The sequence below is a fragment of the Heterocephalus glaber genome, unplaced genomic scaffold (assembly GCF_053883595.1).
Source record: "Heterocephalus glaber isolate CG9 unplaced genomic scaffold, H.glaber_assembly_v1.0 deba00001472, whole genome shotgun sequence".
Classification (NCBI taxonomy): Eukaryota; Metazoa; Chordata; class Mammalia; order Rodentia; family Bathyergidae; genus Heterocephalus; species Heterocephalus glaber.
This window is the reverse complement of record NW_028258315.1, coordinates 28,503,189-28,519,908: the sequence shown is the minus strand read 5'-3', so window position 1 is coordinate 28,519,908 and position 16,720 is coordinate 28,503,189. Positions and strand designations below refer to the sequence as shown.

At 43.0% G+C, this 16,720-nt stretch overlaps 1 protein-coding gene across 2 annotated transcripts in view; it reads left to right on the top strand.

Annotated features, from left to right (window-relative positions):
* Nucleotides 1–16,720, top strand: part of Pcnx2 (pecanex 2) — a 226,460-nt gene that overhangs the window by 40,321 nt on the left and 169,419 nt on the right. For both annotated transcript variants that reach the window (XM_087181900.1, XM_087181901.1), the window contains exon 9: nucleotides 7,392–7,527. In XM_087181900.1, the coding sequence (XP_087038026.1) occupies nucleotides 7,392–7,527 (136 nt within the window). The remainder of the gene's footprint in view (nucleotides 1–7,391; nucleotides 7,528–16,720) is intronic.

Below are 16,720 nucleotides of genomic sequence, written 5' to 3'. Positions count from 1 at the left end.
CTTGGTCTGGGTGGAAGGACTCTGGCAGGTGAGGTTGAGACAGATGTACCAGGTGCTGGAAGAGAGCTTCTGTGTTTCTGGTGAGCTTCCTACCAGGTCCCATGGCCTAGGACAGAGTCTCAGAGAATTGGGTCCTCTCCTAGTTGGGCCCCTTTCTGTTGCACATGAGTAGCTGTCACCTCCAGCAGGTGTAATCATATAATTGTCAGGTTATGTTACTGAGAAGTCTTCTTGATCTGTCTTCAAGAGTGTGTGGATCAAGGCATTCCTGTGAAGGCTCCAGGGTGTGGTTTTGCTCTCTCTGTGGCTCTCCTATTCCCCTGTTTAAACAGCACTCTCAAACACTTCACCCTGCTCATCACCAGGTATTGTTGTCACCCTGTGATCTCTCATTCAGTCCAGCAGGAAACAAGCTTCTTTCCCATGAATCCCACCCAATAAAGTCTCACTGTGTCTGGTTCTGACCAAAGCATGTCCCTTGAGGCCAGTCACTGGCTTGGGCCTACTTATGGACCCAGGGTTGGATAGTGGGTTCCCTTGGAGGATGAGTTGCGTAGCCCTCCACAGGGCACCTAGGGTGGGAGGATAGGTACCAGGCAGCACAGGTTATCAGGTGACCCGGAAGACTCTGATTCTGGTAAAATTTATAACTCAATTAATTACTGAGCTTTTTCAGGAGGAAAATGTTCAAATGTGTAAAAGCAGTTTTCCTCTTACAGAAAGACATTATGTCCCTAGGCTGCTTTAGCATTTCTGGTGTGTGAATGACTCATAGATGAGGTTGTGGTCCACCATCCGCAGTACCGAGTTCTGGGTCTTAGACCACCTGCACTTTCCCAGGTGTTGGGGGTCTTGGTCTTACAGTTTCTGGGAAGGAGAGGCCCATTGTCATGCATGGCTTCCCTTTCAGTGCTTCCAGTATAAGGTAAACTAACACCTGTGTTTGCTGTTCTTTGTGTGGAATGTTATTTGGGAATGTAATGCTCTGTACACTGTTTGGTCTTTGAATAAGTTAGTCCTTAAGATTGGGACCTTAAAACTGGGTGTCTTCGTACTCTTGTGACTCACTGGAGCGTGACAGGTGCACAGGGCTTCCTGTCTGATGCAGAAGCACAAACCCAGGCCCTTCCCTTAGCAAAATTACAGTGCCAAGGCTGTTCTTGATCCTGGAGAAGCAGTAATGGTGCTGCCATCTGCTCAGTTCATGCTCAGGAGCAGGGACTCAGCCTGTGCGGGGCAGTGAACCATGTACCTAGTGGGTGCTCCTGTGGCCTCAGACTCCTCCTCTACTCTGGGCACCAGTCAGAGCAGGCTTATGCCCATGGGTTGGCAATAAGCTTTGGCTTTGGGGAGCCCATGATGTGATGGTGACTTGAGTCTCTTTTGTTTTGGTACCGGGGATCGAACTCAGGACCTTGTGCTTGCGAGACAGGTGGCGGCACCACTCTTTCCTACAAGTATTCTTCTAGCGCCAACTCTCCCATGCAAGTCAATGGAATTTTATGATAAAAAGTGCAGTTCCTTCTCAGAGAAAGCAGCTAGAGCACTGTGATTTTACCAGTGCACTCCACTCTTGGACCTACATCCAACTCCACGCCCAACACATTCTAGCTGTCTGCATTGCTGAATTCTGTAGCACATCTTTATGAGGCCTCTACCACAAATAGCACTGTGGCCTAGAAAGTGCATTGAGGTTCTGCTGAAAGACAGGTGCTGGAGAGTCCTCAACTTTGCCCTGAGAAGAACTTGATGTTAGAAGCCAAAATCACTCTTCAGAATGATCCATGACATGAGTATCTTTGACCTGATTGCATGAAAGAAAAGTTTCTGGGAAATAGGAGAAAAATAAGCTGGTTCAATTTAAGTATTTTTTTGTTGTTGTTTGGTTTGGTTTTTGTACCGGGGATCAAACTCAGGTTCTTCTGCTTGCAAGGCAGGCGGTGGAACCACTGAGCTAAATCCCCGGTCAATTTAAGTATTTTTAATGCCTGTATTAACTTACCAGTGTGTGTGCATGTATGTGTGGGTTTATGTATGTTATATGTATGTGTGTATATATGTGTGTATGTGTGGGAATGCATGTGTATATATGTGGGGTGGGGAGTGTTAGCAGCTTGTCATTATCTCTAATTCTGGAGATATAGAATGACCTCACAGCCTGATGAGCCCAATACCAGCAAGACAGGTTTTGCCACACAGAAAGGTTAGGGTTAGGGTTGGGTGTGTCTTGGTTCTTTTGTGCAGAATATCATGGAAGCTTGTGGCCCAGACCCAGGGGGTGGTCTCTGGTGGCAGCAGTGCCATTTATTAAGCACTTCTGTGCTAAGCACTGTGCTGGATCTTAGAGTATCCAGTGAGGTTGGGGATATTAGCTTCATTTTACAGAAGAGGAAACAGAGGCTGATTAAGAAAGGTGCTTGAGGGCCGGGAATTTAGCTCAGTGGCACCATGCCTGCCTTGAAAGTACAAGGTCCTGAGTTTGATCCCCGGTACCAAAAAAACCCAAAAAACGAAAAAACTAAAAAAACAACAACAAAAAAGAAAGGTGCTTGACATCATGTGGCTAGTGGCTGTAACACTTGACATAAGTGGCTGGTGGACATGTGAACCCCCTTCCTGCCTCTCCCCACAGTAGGGTCACGAGGTCATGTGAATCAAGCCCGCAGGGCCAGTGTGGAATGGTACTGAAGTGACAAGAGGGCATTTATTCTATCTCTGGATGGCTGCATAAGCCTGGGGTGACCAGGGTTTTTTTTGTTTTTTTTTTCCCACTAGGAGCTTGGAATTCACATTTGTTTGTAAAATTTTTTTTTTAATTTAATGTTAATTTTAAAACTTACAGTCCTCCTGCCTCAGCCTTTCAAAGTACTGGGATTACAGATGTGCAACACCAGGCAGATTTTAAACTCTGAAATACTGTAGACCACAGATCCCATGTGTGTTGCTGGCTGTGGCTTGTGGCCTGCCTGTTGTTAACTCCTACTGTGGGGTCCTTGTCACACCCCAGCCCCATGCCTCCTGGGGAGGCCCTGCTCACTCTCAGCCCTTGTTGCTGATGCATATGATATCAATATTGATATGCCTTTAGGTGATGCCCACTGCAGGCTCCACCTACTTCTCCCTTTTGAGATTCTCATCTTTCAAAGCTCAAATTACAGTTTGTCTCTTTTAGGCCTACACTGTGAAAATAAATCTATCAAATAAACCTGTCTCTTCAGATTGCTTCTAGAAGAGACTGACCACATTCTCCCTGCCGTGTCATTAATTTGTGTAAGGTTCCCATGTCTTCTAGGTTGTGCTAGTCTACTGAAAAGTGACCATGACCAGGGTGTCTTTACAGCTCTCTTAGCTCTCTCCACACAGGTGTGCAATGAATAGTGACTTAAATCAAATGAGGAGTGACACAGGTGACCAATTGGAGTTGTAGATCATGCTAAGACCAGCTGAACATTGGAGGACAGCACAAAAAACTGTCCAGGGCCAGTGATGTGGGGTCAGGGGCCATGGGTCCTGGTGGGGGATGTCACCCTTTATTTTCTGAATGGCAAGTGCTCCAGCCTATCAGCAGAAGGTGACACTCTGATGAGTATGGGATCATCAAGAGGACCTCAGCAAATGCCTTCCTCGCCTTTCAGTGGCTGGAGGGCCCAGAGGGAAACTAGAGCAGAGAGAAATTTTCAGAATGGCTTTCTTTAAACCCTGTACATGGGACTCAGAGGTAAAGACTCATTAGGCCTTCCAGTCCTCCGTTGTGTTAATGAAACACCTCTCTGTCCACATGAAAGCTGATGGTGGGAGGAAACCTGGCATCAAGCAACAGACTGGCTTGAAATTGGAGAAATCTGCCTTCTCTCGATGCAAACAAGAATTTTGTCTTGAGCAAATCTGTGTTCAAATCCAACACTTGCAGTTATTTTTTTTGACATTGTGCAACTGTCTTAACCATAAATTTCTTTTCTTTCCTTTTTCTTTTCTTTTCTTTCTCTCTCTCTCTTTCTTTTTCTCTCTTTCTTTTTCTTTTTTCTTGTTTTTTTGAGACAAGCTCTCACTATTTTTTTTGAGAAGCTCTCAGCAATTCTCTTGCCTCAGCCTCCCAAGTGCTGGGATTACAGGTGTGTGCCACCATGCCCAGCAACCATGTTTCTTAATGGATCAATAGAGAGGAAATCTTCCCATTTCATCTGCTGGGTGGCTTTAAAGATTAGGTGTAGTAACACATTTAATGCTTATGACAGCGCTTGTAACCAATGCCACCTGTTGCCAATGTCTTTAGACAGAAGTGGAGGACAGTGGCCAGAGTTCACTGTGACTTTACTTAACAAAGGATACTGGATTTTGGCCAAGAGGAAATCTTTCCCATAGTGCTTTTATGGATTGCTTTATAAGATATGGAAGGTGGGAAAGTACTTTTGTTCTCCTTTTCTACCTGTTGTGGCCCAACATCTTGGCACCTATGGTGATTTTAGAGCAGGCATTTTAATATTATGACCCTGGCTCTTAGTGCCATTAAATTTTGAGTTCTTCCATCATTGTGTACATAAAATTTGATTTTGAATGTGGAAGGATCCTTGGTTGGGGCTCTTTCTAGCCATTCAGGAATGGAAAGTACTGGAAAAGCAGCCTTTTCCCCGTAAAGTGACCTCAGTGGCTGGGATTGCCTCCAACTAGGCCATTAAACCACTGACTCTTATTATTGGCAAGAAGGCTATATCTCCTAGTTATTGTTAAACCTTGTTTCTATGTGACAGTTTTATGTCTCTGACTTCCAAGTATGAATAGAGAATTGTTACCAATGTAACTTCCATATCTCTTTGGGAATTCCTGAAGGAAGTCAGGAGAGGAAGCTCATTTCCCTCCTCAGCCCCACTGTCGTTGTGGGAACCAGTGCCCCTCTCACTGGCTGCCAGAGACGTGGAGAAGTGCTTTCTGGCTGTGCAATAACTATCCATAAAGCAGGTACCTTAGTAACTTTATCTAACACACTCTGCTTTCCTCAGAGACAAGGAGTGGGCTGTGGCTTGAATTGCAGCAGTTAGCAGTGCGACTTGGACAGACTGCCAGAAGATAAATTCCACTGCAGTGTTTTATTACCCAGAACACAGGACTAATTCAGTGCTCAGAGACTGAAATGAGCTGATCCATCCAGAAAGCTGAAGTTAAAGCAGGCTGTCTACCTAACAAGTCGAAGGTGGAGCTGCCAGGAAAGTTAAAGTGTACTGTGGGTTGAAAGGGTTCATTGCATTGTAGATTTTTGATGCTCCTGTGCAGGTCTTGCAATGAAAGTTTAATAGTTTCTGTTCTTTATTCAGCAAATATTTCTACTTTTGGTCTAAAAATTCTTCAAAGTAATATATATTTCATCTTTAAATGATCTGTATATTTAGTAATGCGGCTTTCCTCATGTCATAAGCAAATGCATGTGACACATCATCTGTTTGCAGTGCAATCTGCTGGAAAGATGTGGTATTCACACTCACTTTGATGGTGATGAACACATAAAAGAGCTATGTGTGACTGAATGGAAGAGTCATCCTGGAGCAAATGTATTTACAGGACTTTTATGGGACATTTTTGTACATTTGTTTGAATTTACTTATTTCCAGATCTTATTTGCTTGATAATCAGTGTAGCACATATTGAAGTAGATATTATTCAGCTTATAAATTAGGTTTATTTTTGGAATCTGTCCTAAGTCTCTAGACTCCTTTTGCATCATTCCCGAAAGGTAGATTGAGGTCCTGTATTTAATCTTCATCGCCAAATCCTTACACTTTTGTTGACATCTTCAGCTTCCTTGGCCCTTGCCTCAGTAAAAGCGCCCTTGCTTATTGAGACTAACTAGAAGAACATGGGCCACAGTGTGTAAGTGTGAACCTGGCTCCCAAAGAATGGAAGAAGGCAAGAGGTTGGAAGAACTCACCCTCTCAATTTGAACTGTTTTACTTTATTCAGAAGAAATGGTGAGTCCTTGTTTGGAGTGGCTGAGAAGGATGCTGGCCATACAGTGAGTTATTTAGATGTGCAGAAAACAGAGCAGAATGTTGAGGCCTTTCAGTGTCAGACATGCCAGATTACGTGTCCATTTGAGTGTGGTCTCAGCTCTAATTACAAATATCTGAGATCATGCATATAGCTGTTAATTTGGGAAGTAGAGAGATATATATTTGCTGCTTCAAATTTAAAAAGACTTCGAGGGGGTCTCTACATTAGGGGGTCTCATGTAGAGGTGGGAACAGATGGTGCTCGGTGTCTGGTTTTGAGTGACTTCTGCCCTCCCATATTCCTCTGCTTGCTGTCTTTTGCTTCTCAGCCTTTACCCTGTGTTTCTTCCCCTCATTTTTATTCTGGTTTTGTGGATGCATTGAGAGGAGATTACACTTTCAGCCAGGCCCAGGTCAGAAGGTTTACAGGAAGGGAGATAAACAGGGAGGAAAGAAAGGTCAATTCTAGAAGGATTTTAGTCCTTGAGGGTGGAGGCCAGGGCGCAGAGGGCTCCCAGCCTGCGGTGCAGCATAGCAGCCACACGGGGGCAGTCAGCACTCATGCTGCAGGCTGCCTGCCTCTGCCTTCCTCAGACACTTACCCAAATCCTGCTATCACAGAGAGGAGAGGTGCTTGCAGCTTTAAGCCAAGCTCTGGTGGAATTCTGCAATTTGCAGGACAGGGCTGCTTTATATATATGCTTTTTGTAATGAGTGTGGCACACTGACTCCATTTCTCAGCTGACCCTCTGTGGCCCTAGTGTCCATGGCTCCCAGTGAACCAGGAACACAGGTTGTGGGCCAGGCAGGGGAAAGGGGGCAGCAGATTGTTGTGTTTAAATCTGCAGAAGGTGAAGAATCTCAGGAGATTTTTCCCTGTCAATGGGAAAGTGGAGATATAGCACATGTATTTTCATTGCTCGTTCCCTGTAGCAGCTCAGATGGATGAAAACAGTGGGTGTCCAGCAGGGTTCAGTATCACCAAGGTCAATCTGGGGCCCAGCTCTGTCCCTAAGAAAGTGCACCATCCTGGCCCAGCCTCGACTCCTGACCACACTTTCCATTCCCTCCCAGGGGCGGCTCTTCATAGCCTTCACCATTAATCACTTCTTTTACTGTTCTAAGCAAAATCTAGTTACTATAAAATTTATCTCTGCTGTCATGCTGAACCAAACTAGTACCAGAGACTAACCAGAGAACAGATGATGAAACCAGAAGTGCTAAGTATGACATATTGCAGTTCTGAAAAGCATTCCTCCAGGTGTATCTCCCTCCCTCTGCTGTTTTAGAAGAGGTGCTGCACATCCCTGGTACGTGTGTGTGTGTGTGTGTGTGTGTGTGTGTGTGTGTATTTTGCATAGGTGCTTCTGGCACTTGCAGGTAACCAGAATTCTCTTTGTTCATCCACAGAGAGGTGCACCTCAGCTCCTCCAGCACTAGCACTTGTGAGAGTCCAGACCCATCCTCCGGGGACCCTGCAGTCAGCGCCCTTCAACAGCAGCTATTGCTCATGGTGGCCCGGAGGACACGCTCAGAAATCCCACGGGTACGTACCTTCTGGAACCACTGTTTGTGGTGCTCTAGAAGTAGGAGATCTTAAATACTGTTTCCAGGTTGACTGACCAGGTCTCACCCTGAATTCTGCTTTGCTGTGTGGCAGATCTATCACTGCATGGCAGTTTACTGAATAATGTGAAAAGAGACTTTAGATAGCAGGTAACCTGCTGTTGACATTACCAGGATTGTCTCTGACTCACTTGCTTTTCCAAATGCATTAGAAATTTATTCACATTGATCTTTGGTTGCTAGGATGTGTTATTCCCTCAAGAATACACTGGGTTAGTTTGCATGCCCCACCATGATTTTGACCATAACTGCTTCTTAAAAAAATTATGCTAATCTTGAATACTTACCACTCAAAGATTCTTAAATCTGCCTTGAACAGAAACTTTATTCTTGGGCCATTGACATCCAGGGTTTAAAATAGGAAGCCTTCCATTATTTCACTAGGAGATGCCTTACGAATGTTCATCACTCATCTAGTCAGGTATAATGAGACTCAGGGGAGGCAGAGCCTATGATTCATAGCCACAGGCACCATGGGAGGTCAGACCCAGATCCAAATGGGGCAGATGAGCTGACTGGGGAGGAGGGGGAAAGCGGAGGCTCCTTAGAAGAGGCATTTAGGTTAGACCTAAAAGAAAGGTGGCTTCCTCTGGTTCAGATGGAGGAAAGAGATTGGCAGGTATGATAAGGTCACATTAGTGTGAAGTTTCTAAAATTCTCTGCATACTTTTCTCCTGACAAGGTGTCAGTTCCTTCTAGGGCACATTGGCTTTTGAGCAATTCTACAGCTTTCTATTTGTTTTAGGATTGCCAACATTTTCCAAAGAATGTGTGATAATATAAGGGGCTGATCTATCCATCTATCTACCTATCTATCTATTTATTCCTCAAATGTGCAAAAAAAAATGTCAGTTCCCTTCTACCTAACTTATACCTTCTTGCTCTGGAGTGGAAGGGGGGACTTAGAAATGCCAGTGAAGGGTGACTTAGCCCCCATGGGCTGATGAAGTTTCCATGGGAACAAGTAAGTGTCAGTTCACCCCAAGATCCAAGCTTTCAGGACACTTCCATCTCATGTGTGCAGCTCACCTGTCTCCCCCCGGAGGCCTATGGGTACAGTGGGCAGCAATTCTGAGCCCACCTGTGGAGGTAAGGTGTGTGGGAAGAGCAGAGTATCACTCAGAGGGCAGCTCCCTGTGGAGTCACAGGCTGCTGGGTGGTACACGCTGGGATGGTGCTAGGTCTGTCTCCCACTGACCACCAGAGACTCTGCTATTTGTCCCTGCTCTGAGGACCTGCATTGGGCATCCCCCTCCTCTCTACCCACACCTTGGGGTTCACCAGTCCTGTCTGCATCTCTGAGGGTCCAGACACCAGCTGCATTTGTGTGCGCTGTCCTCATGCAGTCTGTGAGCCCAGCTGCCCACTCCTGGTTCTCACCATGGAGGCTTTCTGAGAGAAACCCGTGCTCCTCCCGACATGGGTTTGCCCAGGACCAGCCTCCTCCCACTTACTGAGTGCTGAGCCTCCAGGAAGGTTCCCTAGAAATGCTGAGACAGTCTGGGAGGGTGTGGTGCTCTTGATTCCATCCTGGCAGAACTGCAGGGAAATGAGGAATTTGGGGTTCTCAAAGGTACAGTCAATCCATTGACTTAATGTCTAAAGACATCCTAGTTGGAACCTCCTTAAAAGGGAGTACGTATTGCAAGGATAACTCAGATCAGTCCTTATTTCATGTTTAAATTTCTGTAAGTGGCATTATAATATAAGCGATGCGTAAAAGACTACATTGATTTATAACAGTGGTGGTGAACCGATGGCATGTGTGCCACACCGGGTTTGTATCATTGAAAGCTCTAAAAGGTTCGCCGTCACTGATATACAGTGTTTCATTGTTAGTCACTTAAACAACTAGAGTCGATCTTTTTAACTTCTTAATTTTTTTAACTTCTCGATCTTTTTAACTTCTTTTAAGAAAAATTTACAAAGTTTAAAGTTCTACTATGTGTATAGAGTTGGACAAAAATCAAGATTGCTATGTAGCCTCATATTTAGATCCTGCGTAAATATTTATGAAGGTCTCATACCAGAAAAAAAGAAAGAAAGAAAATTTTAGTTCTATTATTTAGCTCTCCAAATTGAATTCTTGTCACCAGGGAATTAAATTGGTTTTGACCACAAGAAATTAATTGGTTTCCTGCTCATTACCCAACAAATTACTCATTGTAGGCTGAGTATGCCTTCAGTCCCCGCCAGGAGCTAGGTCATAGTGATAAAAATACTCTGTCTCCTGCCTGTAAGAGATTTAGGGACAAGCCAATTCTATTCTCTATGGTAGAGCCCAGGATGGGAGTTGCTTAGGTGCTGTGAGACAACAGAGCAGCAAGAACCAGGAGAAGGGAGCAGGGAGGCTTCCTCAGGGCAGAGGTGCCACAGCTGAAACATGAGGGATGGTTCCAGTTGGCCCAGTGGAAAGCAAATGAGGAGGTCCAGCAGAGAGTGCCCAAAGGAGGTAAGGCAGAAAGCAGCCATGCTCATGGGTGTGAGCCCAGGGACTTATAGGGCCAACAGCATGAGGGACTGCTGCTTAGGATGGTCTAGCAACACAAGCAGGAAGTAGGGCTTACCCCTAAGACTGTTCATTTACTTCCCTCCCTCTCTCTATCACAGCCCTGAGGCTGGGAGCTGACTACATGTTAGCCTTGGAGTTTCTTTTCATACAAGCAAGGGCTGAATTCTACAGAATATGCGGGGATGCCAGGAGGTGGAGCAAGGCTAGAGAAAAAACCTACCTGAAATTCTTCCCTGGCACAAATGAAATGTGTACATGAGATGAAGGCCCCTGCTGGGAGCTGCCCTGGGGCTCTGGCTACTTTCTCTCCATGATATGCAGAGCTGCAGAGCCTGGTCCAGTAACAGCAAAGGAAGGGCAAAGTCTTGGACTCTGTGGCAGCTGGTAGATTCTGTCTCCTGAACTCCTTGGCATGCAGGGCCTTTGACTATCATCAGATGCAACATGTCATGAATCCACATTATAACTTGGTACTTCTGTGTCTTAACTTATGTACCATGTGCTTCTAACCTCAGGAGGTACATTCTGTATACTCACTGCCATGACTTTTAAAATCTCACATTGTCCTGGTGTGTTACAGGGCCAGCACTTGAGTCAGCACCTTGGTTGATTGTCTTTATTATTCTTTGGTTGATTGTGGGCCCCATCTCAAAAGCAGTGTTAGATCTGTAGGACACAACATCTTCTGCTTCCATTTAGCTCACCTGGATCTAGTCTCAAACTCATTCTCCTTGTCTTCCATTAGAAAATGAGAGGATATTATATGTGACAGCTTCATACTTTGTAAACTCTAAAGTTCTACATCAGACCATGATGGTGACCTCAATGTTGCTTTTATGGATAGTGTGAAAGCCACACAATCCTAAAATGACCAGATTTGGTGAGAACTGCATAAATGGATGGAGCCCAGGACCTAGCTGACTGTTCTCCTTGGTTCATGTAAAGCTGGCATTTACATAACCACTTACTGTCACTGAAGAATTAATGGGTATCCATAAGAATAATGACATTAACAGATGAAACAATCATACAGATGAAAGAGATGAGCATCAGTTATAATATCTTAGCATATTTCTTTTCCATCATATATTCATTTACTTGAAAGTGTGTTATGGCCTTAAAAAGAAAAATGAGCATCTGCATACTTTTCATTTATCATGTTCAGAAGTTCATTTAAGAAATCTTTGTGGAATAGACATGGTTTCTTATGAATTCTGGCTGCTAAACAGAGCCACTGTTGTAATAGCATCACTGTGTGAGTTTGATGTGTTTTACCCTTCAAAGTGTTATTCACATTTAGTTGTAACTCATCTTCCACTTGCACACTTTGGGGACTAGTTATGTGTTTGCTACTGTGCCCTCCTATTTGGCATCAAATCTTTATCTTTATAGAAATCTTGAGGTTAGATATTATCTCACCTTGGGCTTGACATCTAACAAGATGGAAGCACACAGGGTCCTGGAACTTAGGATGTCAGTGGGGCCCTGACTCTGTCCCTTTTCCCTTGGTCCTTTAGTCACCATTGGGATGTCCAGTTCTGCTCACATCCCCTTGGCAGCCTCTGCTGTGACCTCTCACCAGCCCACTTCTGACACAAACTTCTCACTCTGAGCTTGACAGCTACATAGCGCCTCCCTCTCCCCTTTCAGTAAACCTATGCAGACCTGGGATTCTTTCCCAGATTCTCTGTAAAAGAAGCCTACAATTCATTCCCTCTGTGCCTGTTGGACTTTGGGGGAGGGTGCTGGAGAGCTGTTCATGTTCTCTCCACATAACAGGCCCTCATCTGCATTAGCTTTTATTAAATACACTTCCTTGGGGCTGGGGATCTAGCTCAGTGGTTCTGCTGCCTGCCTCAAAAATGCAAGGACCCGTATTCGATCCCTACCACCTAAATAAATAAATACATACATACATACATACACTTAATCTTCATAGTCACAAATCTGACTTTAAATTTTTTATCAAAATAATATTTTGTTTGTAATCCATGATTCTCCATCCTCATTACTTTAGCTAGTGTCTATCACATTTCAAATTTGGATTTTGCCTCATTCTTTGACAATCGGATCCCTGTACATTGTCCCATGAGTGCTGTTTATTTGTTCTGGTGTAATGGCCTCTCCTTGCTGATGAGTACGGTTGGCCAAATGGGTTCTTCTGGATTTCCTCTGGAGATTGCACAAGGATTCAGGCTCTGACATCCAGAAGCTTCTTCCATGGTGGGACCCTGGGCAAGCAACCCAGCCTCTTAGAGCCTCCCTGCTGCATGTGTTAAATGAAGATTATAAGAGTTCTTGTGAGCACTTAAGCATTCAAGGTAACATAAGACAAAATTATGACTTTAATAGTTGCAGCAGTAATTAGCACCATCTGAATTCTTATTAGTTTTCTGGAGCTCTTGCATGTAAGATTGCTCTAGGCAGTAGGAGTTTTCAGGTAGCTGGGAAGACCACAGGCTTTTATCTTCTTAAGTGTATTCAGTTCCATCAAAGAAAATTTCTAAAATATGCTTCCCTGCCTCCTTCAGTGGCTCATTCTGATCATAGTTGAGGTTGTTCTTGGCAACTGGGACTCACTAGTGGGCCTTGGGTATGGGCGGTAGACACAGGTCTATATGGGTGGGAGAAGTGTGGTCCTCTTGTCTCTGAGGAGGAGGCCAAGTTCAGCTGCTCCCTGTTCCCCCTTTCCTAATTACTTTCTCAGCCCAGAAGTGACACTTTCGGTCCTTGCCTATGTGACACAGTGTTTGTTAGTAAGGTGTATCCCAGACAGAAGCAGCCTTCTTGATGCCTTGTCCATACATCCTTTTACTTAGAGTTAAAGGTCATGGGTATGATATTCCTCAGTCCCTCTGTCAGCCCATTACTTGCTGATGCTCCCCAGGGCTCAGCCCCAGACCCCTCACTCCACGGCCTCTTTGGGGACAGTACCCAACATGGCTCACCTTACTCTCTGCAGATATATAGGTATAGGTGTGTGTGTGTGTGTGTGTGTGTGTGTGTGTGTGAGAGAGAGAGAGAGAGAGAGAGAGAGAGAGAATGTATGTGTGTGTGTGAACATGTTGTGGTATCTATGCTATCATAGCTAAGTTGCTTCTCTATCCCCAGAAATTTCTAAGCCCCTTTAAGATAGGAACTCTCTCTTGTTGTCCTATCAGTTTTCAGCATATAGTAACTGTACATATAGTACCCAGCTTTTATAATCTATACAATAAAAATTTTATTACTTGAGTCAATGAACAATATTAAAATAACAAGAAAAACTTGGATCAGAATTTGAATTTTGTACCACAAAATGAACAGAAAATAATTATTTGTAATTCACCAAAACATTATGCTCTTAGCTTCCTTGCTGTTTAAGACAAAAAATGAAATTCCTTAGACATTATTTTCCCATAGAAGAAGTCAAATCATTTCTTTTTTCCATCAAATTCTGTGGGGATTTTAAAAAATAAGTATTTTCACTGAAGCAGCAGTAAACAGCTAGATAAATCAGAATCTTTAGTAAGTTTCACAAACAATGCAGAGGAAGTCTTCACATGATTTTTGAATCCCTTCTCTGATGGCTCAGGGTGTGATATTACCCCAGCTCGAGGAGGTGCTTTCCTTATTGTCCACAAACACATCTGAAAATGTACTTTATACTTAGAAATGAAAACAAGACCTAGATGGATTTAACAGGACGTTTGACACATGAGTGATTTAGTAGAATAGAGGTTAGATCTGAAGAAATTATTTAAATATAGCACACAGACAGAGAGACAAAGAGGAAAATAGGAAGGTTAGAATTGTGGAGAACAGGAGAGGGGCTAATGTATTTCTCGTTAGAATTCCAGAAGATGCTGAAAGAATGGGGTAGTAAAAATAATAAAAAATGTAAAAATGGGCCGGGGATTTAGCTCAGTGTTCTCGCTGCCAGCTGTGCAAGCACAAGGACCCGAGTTCGATCACCAGTACCAAAAAAAAAAAGTAAAAGCTAAAATAACACATGAATTTAGGCACTAGTGTTCTGGTAAGTGGGTGAGAAAAGTATGAACATTTTAATAACTGGAGATAATGGACCCTTACACCATATAAAAAATAAATTCCTGGTAGACTAATGATTTAAATGTGGAAGTCAAAACCACACAGCTTAAAGAAGTTGATACAGTCCTGCTTGGCCACACGTGTTCATGCACATACATAACACATGCAAGTTAAAGACAAACAAGAGAACCAAGAAATGGGCAAATCCTTTCATAAAGAGATAATTAAAATGAACAGAGATGCTTAACTTCATTAACAATGATAGACATGCAGAGTAGAATATAAGTGAAATACCCTTTTATACTTGCTTGATTGGCAAACATTAAAAATAGCCCAACACTGTCAAATGTGGTTGGGGATATGCAGCAATGCAGCATTTCTGTGCCGTTGTGGAGATAGGAGGTGGTAAGACCACTTCAGAAGACACTTTGCTGTTACCTGGTAAACTGAACATTACCACGCCCAACATTCCATTCCTGGTACATTTGTACATTTCTTGGAAAAATCAGTACTGTATGTTTCCCAGTAAAGTTGAACATTTGTATTCCTAAAATGGATGTATAGTCTAAAGAAATTCTTTTTTGTTACATGTATAATTTTATTTTTTAAAATTAATTTTCTTCGTACATTTTAGGTATACAATATAATGACATTCATCATTGGAGATTTGCACCTTTACATAATCTCTCTTTGTTCTTATTTTTTTCCCATTCTCCTGCCCTCCCTTCAACCCCTCCATCCCTCCCTATTTACAGAGACTTTGTTTCCATTTTTTCATTTTCTCACATTAATTCCATTCCCTTCTTTCCTATCACCTACCCAACCCACTTCCCCTTCCCCTTGGCCCCTTTTCTTCCTATTTCACGTTATCATACCTTTTAGTCCTTATTTACACTTTCAGTTTCTCACACTAGAGAAACTATTCAGTATTTACACGTGTGTCCTATTTATTTCACTTGAGATGGCCTCAATGTGCACCCATTGAGCTATAAAAGTCTCTAATTTCTCATTTTTTATGGCTGAGTAGTACTCCATTTTATAAAAAACCCCACAGTTTCTTTATCCAGTCTCCAGTTGATGGGCAATTGAGCTGCTTCTGAGTTTTAGCTGTTACAAATTGTGCTGCTACGAACATGGGTGCACATATATGACTGTGGTATGATTCTTTCAGTTCTTTGGGGAAGATCCCCAGCAGTGGAATAGCTGGGTCAAATGGGACTTCCATTCCTCATTCTTTGAGGGATCTCCATACTGATTTCCACAGTGGTTGCACCAGTCTACATTCCCACCAGCAGTGAAGCAGTGTTTCTCTTTCCCCACAGCCCCGCCAGCATTTGTTATTGGTTGATTTCATGATAGCAGCCATTCTTTCTGGAGTGAGGTGGAATCTCAGCATTGTTTTCATTTGCATCTCTTGAATAACCAGTGATGTTGAACATTTTTTCATACGTTTATTTACTATTTCTTCTTGTTTGTCTGAGGAATGTCTGTTCATTTCAGATGCCCATTTTTGGATTGGGTCTTTCAATTTGGGAGGTCTGATTTTTTAAGTTCTTTATAGATTCTAGATAGCAGACCTTTGTCTAAGGAAAAGCAGGTGAATTTTTTTCCCACATTGTGGGTTGTCTCTTCACTCTGTTGGTGGGTTCTCTTGATGTGCAGAAGATTTTTAATAAGAAGAGATCCCACTTGTTGATTGTTTGTGCTAGTTCATGGGGAACTGAGGTTTTGTTCATAAAATCTTTTCCTACACCAATGTCTTCAAGAGTTCTACCTAACCTCTGTTCCAGCTGGTTCACCGTTTTTGTTTTAATATTTAGATCTTTAATTCATTTCAATTTTAGTTTAGTGCATGGTGAGAGATATAGGTCTAGGTTTAATCTTTGGTAAGTTGAAACCCGATTTTTCCAGCACCATTTATTAAAGAGGTGATCTTTCCTCCAGTGAGGGTGTTTGGCTCCTTTGTCGAAGATGAGGTGGCTGAGTGTGTCTGGCGTTGTTTCTGCATCTTCTAATCTGTTCCACTGATCCTCATGTCTGTTTCTTTGTCAGTACCATGCTGTTTTTATCATATTAGCTTTGTAGTATAGCTTCAAGCTGCAGGTTCTAATACCCCCAGCCATGTCTCTGTTACCTTGAATTGCTTTTGCTATTCTGGGTCTCTTCTTGTTCCAAATGAATTTTTGGATTGTCTTCTCAAGGTCTATGAAGTATGCTGCTGGAATTTCAGTTGGGATTGCATTGAATCTATACAGCAGTTTTGGAAGTATAGCCATTTTCACTATGTTGATTCTTCCTATGCAGGAGCAAGGGATGTCTTTCCATTTTCTGATATCATCTTCAATCTCTCTTTTCAGAGTGCTATAGTTTTCAGAGAAAAGGTCTTTGATTTCTATTGTTAGGTTGATTCCAGTTTCTTGGGTGCTATTGTGAAAGAATTATTTACCTATTTCTCTCTGTTGTTCATGTAGAGGAAAGCTATTGATTTTTGTGTGTTGACCTTGTATCCAGCTACTTTACTGAATTTTGTTATTAAGTCTAGAAGACTTTTGGTGGAGATCTTTGGTTCTTC